Source organism: Amphiprion ocellaris, chromosome 19 (assembly GCF_022539595.1).
Source record: "Amphiprion ocellaris isolate individual 3 ecotype Okinawa chromosome 19, ASM2253959v1, whole genome shotgun sequence".
Lineage (NCBI taxonomy): Eukaryota > Metazoa > Chordata > Actinopteri > Pomacentridae > Amphiprion > Amphiprion ocellaris.
The window spans coordinates 29,534,749-29,545,159 of NC_072784.1; the positions used below are offsets into that span (position 1 = coordinate 29,534,749).

Sequence of the window (10,411 nt, forward strand, 5' to 3'; positions counted from 1 at the left end):
TTTACTCAAATAAAACACCTGAATCCTTCTCCAACCACTGATTTCATAGTGTACAACACTGTACAACAGCGACAACATTTATAAAACTTAATATATGAAAACATCAGGTAATTATCAAAATATATAAAGAAGTCACAGATATAGCCCTTTATTTTCAGTTGCAAGTACATCAAACACAGCAGCTTGTAGCCATAGAGTTAAAAAAACATCCTGAGTAATCATCGGAAAATCTGTTAGTGACACTCTAGTGTATTTGTTTGTTTGCTTCATGAAGGTTGTTTAAAGCAGGAAAAACAGTAGTTTGCAGAATCATGAGAAGTCTATTCGTACCAAGAAATATCCCACTTTTATAAAACTGATGAGCAAATGATTGTGTGATCAGTGGGGTGAAAGCAGTTACTGAGTCTGAGATGGTTGCATATTAAAGCTGGTCCTCTGTCGCTGCTGTGCAGTGAGGTCAACATTCATCAGGGTTCTGGTTCTCCCAGACCGGGCTTTACACCAGAACTCTTCACTGACTGTCCACACCTCCAGCAGCACAGAGAAACCTCTAGTCCTGCAGCACTTCCCTCCGACAGCTCACCTTACTGTCCATCAACCTTATCTGTAGAGACAGAGATTAAATAGAGAATATTTACAGTCTGCAGCTGAGTTAGAAGACGGTATCTGCTCCTAGATTCCAATGTTAACTGTCTGTGATGATATAAAAGTGGAATATCCATGGAAATAAAGTGTCTACATGTAATTCTGCTTATTATTTTTAGGTGCACATAAAAATATAAATGTAAAAATAGTGGTAGAATATCCGTAGTAGAACATTTGCACTCTTATTTTGTACTACATTTTAAAGAAAAAAAAATATTTTTTAACCTTTACATGGGTACTCCAGAACTGGAAGATATTTCACCCATCAAATTTCAAATAATCCATGTACAAAATACTAAAACATGCAGTTGTTGTGTAAATGCTCTTATCCTCAGACCAAATCTAAAAAAAAAACTAGGAGAAAAGAATGTTTGAAAATATTTTTTAAAATACCAAGTACGTCTGGAGTTCCCCTAAAATACCATTTTTCTCTTGTTCCACCAGTCCAGATGACCAAACTGAATCTCAAATAAAACAGTTAAAATGAAATTTAAATCTCCTTTTCTTGGTATTATTTTTTCATTGATGTCTCTTGTTATTGTAGGAACATTTTTGTAATCAACATAATATTTTAATAATAATTATTATCCATCAAACGTGTCCCACAAAATGTTAGCAGAACCTGTTGATGACGTTTTTGTCATTCTCTGTTTCACTTCTGTTGTTTTGTGCCAACCATTAATAAATTATCCATTTATTAAAGTCAGATACTCTGATTATACATTATAAAGTAGTGGCTGTGTCCCCTCACCCCTCAAGCTCGCCTCTGTCTCCCCCATCCTCAAAAAACCTGGTTTGGATCCAACCTCCCCTCACAACTTCCGGCCCATCTCCAATCTCCCCTTCATATCCAAAACATTAGAACGTGTCGTCGCTGCCCAGTTGAAAACTCACCTCACCTCCAACAACCTGTATGAAACCTTTCAATCCGGATTCCGCTCTCATCACAGCACTGAAACTGCTCTCCTCAAGGTCACCAATGATCTCCTCCTCTCCTCAGACTCTGGACAAGTCACCATCCTCATTCTTCTCGACCTCTCTGCAGCATTTGACACAATCAATCACTCCATCCTCCCGTCCCGCCTTCAATCCTCCATTAACATCACCGGCACTGCCCTCACCTGGTTCACATCATATCTCACTAATCGACAACAATTCATCAAGGTCAACAACTGCACATCACCCACCGCCCCCCTGTCCCATGGTGTCCCTCAAGGATCAGTACTTGGCCCCCTCCTCTTTATCCTGTACCTCCTCCCCCTCGGCAACATCATCCGCCGCCACAACCTACACTTCCATTGCTACGCCGACGATATCCAACTCTACATCTCCACCAACACCACCGCCACCACCACCCTCCCCTCTCTCTCCAGCTGCCTGGCCGACATTAAATCCTGGATGAGGAAAAATTTTCTCCTGCTAAACTGTGACAAGACTGATCTCATCCTTATTGGACCTAAATCACTCACACCATTTCCCCACCCCCCCCATTACTATTGATAACACCACCCTATCTCCTTCTGCTCACATCCGCAACCTCGGTGTGATATTTGACAGCAACCTCACTTTTGAACCCCACATTAATCAGATCACCAAAACTGCCTATTTCCATCTCCGCAACGTCGCCCGTCTCCGCCCCTTCCTCTCCTTCTCAGCCGCTGAAACCCTCATTCATGCCTTCGTCACTTCCCGCCTTGACTACTGCAATAGCGTTCTCTTCGGCTCCACCTCCAAAGTTCTCAATAAACTTCAACTCATTCAAAACTCTGCTGCCCGACTCCTCACCCGAACCTGTTCTCACGACCATATCACACCCGTCCTGCGGAACCTCCATTGGCTCCCCATTTCACACCGCATCCAGTACAAACTGCTTCTCCTCACCTTCAAGTCCATCCATAATCTAGCCCCCTCTTACCTTACCGATTTGCTCCTCCCCTACACCCCCCCCAGGAATCTCCGTTCCTCCCACACAAACCTCCTTTCCATCCCGCACAGGACCAGCCGGCGACATTGGGGGGACAGAGCCTTCGCCATTGCCGCCCCCACACTCTGGAACTCACTCCCCCATGCCCTCCGTGACTGCACCAACCTCACCACATTTAAATCCCTTTTAAAGACTCACCTTTTTAGATCTGCTTTCCTTAAGTGATTCTGTATTTTATCTTGAACTTGTTTACTATCTACTGATTTTAATTATCTGTTTTGTTCTATCTTATTGTATTTTATGTACAGCGTCTTTGAGCTTTTGGAAAAGCGCTTTATAAATAAAATTTATTATTATTATTATTATTATTATTATTATTATTATTATTATTATTATTATAAATAGACTAATATTAAATAGGGTCATTACTATTTAACAGTATGCAAAAGTTAAAGAAAAAAACAACCCTGCTGGAAGATGCACTACTACTTTAGGTTCTTTATTCTCAGTGGACACATCATATATGCAGTAAAGTTGGTAAAAACACATTTTTAGGATCCATAGAGCACAAAAGTAAACATCACCACTCTAACAGCAGCTACAGCCTCGTGTTGGGATAAAATCTGATTGTTTTGTACCTTTAGGGACGAACTTCAGTGAGTCACTGGATATTCAGAAGCGTGACAGCCCTTTGGAAGGCCCGTCGTTCACAAACTCATGGCCCAGTCCGTTTCCACACTTCCCACAACGCACCTGGAAGAAAGCATACATGTGACTCTGCAAGTGATTTTTAGCAACAGATATCAAGTCCTAAATGGATTATAGTTGGTGATATACAGACAGGTGACAAATTAAAGGAAAACTCATTTTTAGTCTGGGTTCTTTATTATCATCATCAAAGCATTAAATGGGGGAATATCTTTTGTGAGAATAGTGATCCATCCCTCCAGTAGAGTTCTAGAGATGTAAAGAATCAATGTCAAGGTGTTTTGGTGCTATATGGTGACCCAATACGTTACTAAGACACTATATGTACGTTTGTCCTTTTACTCGTCATCAGGTTAAACTGATTATACAGGTGCAAAATTGTGCAGAAAAGTGCATTTATACTGCAAATCCTTAAAAACAATGCAATAAAAGACCAACACCTTGTAAGCTCCAGGTCTCTCCTCACGCTTGGACACACTGTCCTCCTGGATGGTCTCTGTGAAGGCTGGCCAGGGTGAGGAATGTTCGTACTTGGAGCGGCTGGAGAACAGTTGGTGGTCACACTTGGAGCAAACGTAAATCCCTAAAGAGTAAAAAATGAGAAAATGCAATCAAAACACAATATTTAATACGCATGTGGAGCTATAGCACTGTTCAAAAGTTTGGGGTCACTCAGACAATTCCATGTTTTCCATGAAAACCCCCACTTTTATCCATGTGCTAACATAACTGCACAAGGGTTTTCTAATCATCAATGAGCCTTTCAACACCATTAGCTAACACAATGTAGCATTAGAACACAGGAGTGATGGTTGCTGGAAATGTTCCTCTGTACCTCTATGGAGATATTCCATTAAAAATCAGCTGTTTCCAGCTACAATAGTCATTTACCACATTAACAATGTCTACACTGGATTTATCATTCATTTAATGGCATCCTCTTTGAAAAAAAATGCTTTTCCTTCAAAAATAAGGACAGTAGTGTCAATAATCAGAAGGTGGTATTGAGGAGGAGTGTCTGAGACAGCTTTGAGAAGACAATTTTTAAAAAATTTTATTTAAGTTTTTGCATTCTGTGGCAAACTTTTCCTGCTCTTGAGTGTCCAATAAACCCACAAGTGAACTGAAAATGAGCACTGACTGATCATTTTCTTTTTTCAAGCACGTTGGAATAATTTATATTTCAGTGCAGGCGGAAGTCAAAAAAATATTAGTATTATTAATACAGAAGATAATGCACAATATGAACAATGATGTGGCTCATTTTAATACTCTACAACAGCTCTGATCATAATACATAATCTTTGCACACTATTATGCTTTAAGAAAGTTTTTTTTTTTTTTTTTTTAAATAAAAGTCCAGTTTCTCATTTCTAGTTTTGTGCCTGAGTTGCTGTGTAACCTGTTTACTAGCTGCCAAGTTTTTCCATTATTAATGCGGAACTTATAAATATATTAACGCAGGTGTTGACTAATGTTTCCATGCTTGTTTTATTTGTTTTTTATTGGGGTTTCCTTTAAATTGCAACAGAAATGACGATGTTTTGTAGTATTGAGGGGTTAAAGGGTGTGTGTTTTTAAATGTTTCAGCTGAATCCAGTTTTGTGGTTGGTTGTTGTGTAACCTGTTTATCAGCTGACAGGTTTTTCCATTATTTCTGCCAACATCAGTTTGGCACCTTTTCTTCTTCAAGGGTGGTAGAACAAGTTACCGTATAATAATTTAGTGAATGTGGCATAAATAAATAAATGAATGAATGAATGAATGAATAAATATTCCACCACAGAAGAAGGAGAACAATCTAAACATAGGAGTTTTTAACACAAGTAATGTTTCCTTGTTGGGATCATGCTTTTATTTTTTGTTTGTTTTTGTTGTGAGTTTCCTTTAAACTGCAAAAGAAATCACCACGTTTTATAGTTTTAACTCGAATAAATAATGTTAAATTTGTGTGTTTCGAAATGTTCAATCAATCAATCACAATTTATTTATAGAGCACTTTACAGCAACATAAAAGAAGACCAAAGTGCTTTCCATCAGCATGATAAAGCAAAACAATACAATTTGGTTACTACAAAACCACAAAACCATAAAAAACATAAAACCATGAAAGCCATAAAAACCATAAAACCATAAAAGCCATCAAACCAAAATGCAGCACAGATGAATCAGTAACATTTAAATGAGGCATTTTGGGCAACATGAGAATAAAACGATCCTAGGAGTCGAAGGCACGTCTGAACAGGTGGGTTTTTTAAATCCAGTTTTGTGACTGAGTTGTGTTAGAAAAGTTCATCAGCTGACAGGTTTTTCCATTATTTCTGCCAATGTCGGAGGCTCATTTTCTTCTTCAAGGGTTTAAGAATAATTCAAAAATAATTTAGTGAATGTAGCATAAATAAATAAATAAATATTCCACCACAGAAGAACACGAAATATCTCAAAGGACTTATTCACACTTTAACACAGGTAATCAGGTTTCCATGCTTCTTTTGTTTGTTGTTTTATTGAGTTCCCTTTAAACTGTAACAGAATTAACAACCGTGTACTGTTTTAATTCGGATAAATAATGTTAAATTTGTGTGTTTTTAAATGATTAAAAGTCCAGCTTCTCGTTTTTAAAGCTAAATCCAGTTTTGTAACTAACTTGTTGAGTAACCTGAACACGGATTACAAAACTTTACAAGCCAACACGTATTTTTTCCATTATTTTCAGAACCAGTTCTTTAGTTTTTTTGTTGAAATATGTACAGTGACTGATTCCTACAGGGTTTTCTGTCCTACATGGAGTTTAATTCGACCTACACCGCAGTTTGAAAAGTTGTCTCCGCTAGCAGAGCTGTTAGCTAACAGTTAGCTAGCTGGTTATCGTCAACTTCCGCTGCAAACAAACTACACCCGGGACGAAAACGTTACAAACAGAGTAGAAAAAGTGGAATTCGTGCAGGTACCTGGTTTAAAATGGTCTTTATAGACCTCTCCATTGCGGAATGAGCAGAACGACATCTTTCTTTCCGTCACTCTGAGCACTTTAATCCGCCTCCTTGTTTAAGGATGGGCAGAAACGGTCTGACTTTCAAAATAAAACCACACAAAGTCAAGCCCTTTAGGATTTGATCACGTGTGCACTGATGAACAATATTTTGTCTTTATGACTTCCAGCTGCTTACATGCAATGAAATAGAAATAGAATTGACGCGTAGTTAATATCTTAAACTTTTATTTTGTTCAGTCGTCACTGATAAAATTCTAAAAAGTTAATATAAAAGTAATGACTTTTTGTTGTTGTTTTTTGCTTTTAAATGACTTTCAGCTGCTTATATACATCCATCCATCCATTATCTATACACCGCTTAATCCTCACTAGGGTCATGGGGGGGGGGGGCTGGAGCCTATCCCAGCTGACTCAGGTGAAGGCAGGGGACACCCTAGACAGGTCGCCAGTCTGTCGCAGGGCCACATACAAAGACAAACAATCACTCACACATTCACACCTACGGGCAATTTAGAATAATCAATTAACCTCAGCATATTTTTGGACTGTGGGAGGAAGCCGGAGTACCCGGAGAAAACCCACGCATGCACAGGGAGAACATGCAAACTCCATGCAGAAAGACCCCGGGAAAGCCGGGACGCGAACCAGGGACCTTCTTGCTGCAAGGCGAAAGTGCTAACCACTACGCCACTGTGCAGCCCTGCTTATATACAATAGAACTGAAATAGAATCCAAACATATTAGACTTCTATTGTGGTCCATCATTAATAATCAATTAAATAAATACATTATAGAAAGTTATTGTATTGTATTGTATTATATGTAATACATTTTTGTTGTTTTTTTTTTTTTAGATATATATGGCCTCCAAGATCTTTTATGTACTAATAATAAAAGCAGAATCGACTCTCTATTAATATCTAAGACTTTTGTTTAATCATCACAATTCGATTAAGTAAATATATCTTAGAAAGTTATTACAAATGTCATATTTTTTGTTGCTGTTGTTTGTTTTTAATGGCTTCTAGCTGCATATATGCATTATTAATAATACTAGAACCGACTGTCTATTTATATCTTTTGTTACCTTAATGTTATTGTGTTTAATTATCACCAGTTGATCAATGAATACATCCTAAAATGTTATTATAAAGGTTATAACTTTGTTTTTTATGGCCTCCGGCATCTTAAATGCAATAGTAATAAAAATAGAATTGATTCTGTATAAATATAAGACATTTATTTTGTTTGATCATCATTTATTGATAAAATCAATATATCCTAGTTGTTGCTTTTTGCTTTTAAATGGCTTCCAGCTGCTTATATGCAAAATAAATAAAAATAGAACTGATTTCTTATAAATATCTTAGATTTTTATTCTGTTCAGTCAGCACTAATTATATTAATTAATTAATTATTTGGTAATACCAAATCTGCTGCAGGACTCCTTGTTCTGCCTGTAACTGAAGATCATTCTGTGGTTTTGGGGTCGTTTTTGTGCCGCAGAATGAATTTTGGGCTGATCAGAAGCCTCCTGATGGTGTTTTGTGATTGGTTGGATTCTAAAATTCTAACCTTAAAAACTGTCTGTAGATCTTCGCTTTCTGCACCGAGAAAAAAAAATACTTTATGTCCACATACAGTCTGGTGAGTTATAAAGCAGTTTTTTGTGGGATATTTTCAGAGTCTATAGCCCCATCCACTGATGGAATTGTGTAATTACACATTTGAAGAAGGACAAAGTCTGCTCTCCACTATGTTTACATTTCATAGGTGAATTTAAATATATATTTACACATACTGCATACATGCTACATCTCGTATCCCAAGATTGTTTATACAGTTTATATTGTATAAATACTGCATATATCTCGTAGCATTAAAATGTTTATACAGTTTATATCAGGGGTGTCAAACATGCGGCCTGCGGGCCAAAAGCAGCCCGCCAGAGGGTCCAATCGCAGGACGACTTTGTAAAGTGTAAAAATTACAGAGAAGACATTAATTGCAGATTGTGCATTTGTAAAACTATAATTTTAAAATAATTTCTAGACCATGACAAGTTGTTTTGATCACAAAGTAAAATACTAGATTGTTCATTGTTCTTTTGTCATTTTGTCTCATTTTTTAAATATTTTGTCTTTTTTTTGTCTTGTTTTTTGACAGACTTTTGTCGTTTGTCTCATGTTTTTGTCATTTTGTTTCTTGTTTTTGTTGTTTTGTGTTTCCTCTATGTCTCGCTTGTGTTTTTTGTCTTGTGTCATTCTGTGTTTTGCTTTATTCGTTGTTTTTTGTCTCGCTTGTGTCATTTGTTCTTTTTGTTGTTCTCATTTTTGCAATATTGTGTCTTGTTTTTGTTGTTTTTGGTCTTTTTTGTCTGACTTTTGTCATTTTGATCATAAAGTAAAACACTATATCATTCAGTTCCAGATACCTGAGACTAAATGTTGTGTTCCTTTGTAGACACTCTGCTCTGGAAGTTGTAATGTGTAAATGATAAACTGAGGCATAATATTGTTGAAATTAAACTTATTTCTCTTAAGAAATTTCAGGTTGTTCATAATGTTTTGCAAAAAAGATAATTCCTTGAACGTGAATATTTTTGGACTAAAACAAAAGAAAAATGTGGAGTTGTGGTTATTTATAGGTTATTATGCTATGATTGTACTGGTCACTTCAGATCAAATTGGCGTGAATGTTGCCCCTGAACTAAAATGAGTTTGACACCCCTGGTTTATATCATCTGTACTGTTTATACTCCACATACTGCTACTTATCTCCACCTGTAGATTAAAATGATCTATTTTATATTGAATCTATATATCTGTATATTCATGTCATATTCATAGATCTCTGTCTGCACTGTAAACTGTTGTTTATACTATACATTACAAAAGGTAAATACTGCTGCTTTTACCCCTCTAGTTAGATGCTAAACTGCATTTCTTGTCTTAGTACTCTACTGTCTTAGGTGCATCTAATTTGCACTGCAGCTCAGAAAGTGTGTACAACTAAGAAAATCTAATTCTACTGACACATTAACTTATTAAACTAAACCTGCAAAGTTGCTGATTTTATTTCCGTCTTTAGACTCACGATTTAAACCAAAAACCCTTTCTTTCCTTGCTGTTTAATGCGCCCACCGTCCATCAGCGTCCAGGAGATCCATCAGGCTTTGTCCTCGAACACTTCATTCACTGTGTGCACCTTCAGCAAACATGTTCCTCTTTTACTGCTCACCTTTCTGTCCACCAGCCTCTTCTGTGGAGGGAAACAGTGGATAATAAAGGTGTAATTCCTCAGCTGTGTCCTGTCCTGTCCTGTCCTGTATGGGTAAATAGCAGGAATCACCTTTAGGGATGAACTTCAGTGAGCTGCTGAAGATTCAGAAGCGTGACAGCCCCTCTCTCGGCCCGTCGTACAAGAACTCGTGGCCCAATCCGTTGCCACACTTCCCACAACAAACCTAAAGATAAACCATCATATCTCAGCATCTACAGATCATGATTAATCCCAGAACCAGTGCAGTAATCTACCTTTAGGGGTCCCCATGCTTCAGGCTGTTTGGACACGCTGTCCTCGTGGATCGTCTCTGAGAAGGCCGGCCAAGGAGAAGAGTGCTCAAACTTCGATTTGCTAGAAAATAACTCGTGTCCACATTCAGAACACACATATTTATGTGTGTTCTGAATGTGGACACGAGTTATTTTTTCTTCATACCTGAAGAAAAAAAAAGACATTTATTTTCATTGCACTCTTATCTTCACATGCAGCTGAACACTTTGTTTCCCACTCACCAGGCTGGAAGTGATTCTTGTACTCTTCCCCACCAGAAAAGGAGCAAAATGACATTTCATCCATGTCAGGTGTCAGAAAACTCTTTACTTACTTTAGATGTTTACAGAGAGTCACCTGGCTTTAGCCAGAAAAAACCCTGCGAGTCCAGATCAGGTGTCACCAACTGTTGCTCTTGTGTAACTCTGAACCCACTGCTTCCATCTGGTGGCAAAACCTCAGGTGGAAACTTCATTTACCCAAGAACTGCACACAAATACCACTTTTAAAGCGCTTACTTGAGAATTTTATGCTACTTTAGACTTCGAAAGCAACATTTCTCGGAAGGAAACATATTTTTTATG

At 37.6% G+C, this 10,411-nt stretch overlaps 1 protein-coding gene across 1 annotated transcript; it reads right to left on the reverse strand.

The window, feature by feature from the left end:
* Positions 1-132: 132 nt before the first annotated feature.
* Positions 133-6,382, reverse strand: LOC111578202 (methionine-R-sulfoxide reductase B1-A-like). The gene is made up of 4 exons (XM_055005421.1): positions 6,229-6,382; positions 3,718-3,860; positions 3,208-3,322; positions 133-604 (listed from the first exon to the last, which is right to left on the reverse strand). Exons 1-4 carry the CDS (start codon positions 6,281-6,283, stop codon positions 585-587), a joined length of 333 nt encoding a protein of 110 aa, XP_054861396.1. The 5' UTR covers positions 6,284-6,382; the 3' UTR covers positions 133-584.
* Between the last annotated feature and the right edge of the window lie 4,029 nt (positions 6,383-10,411).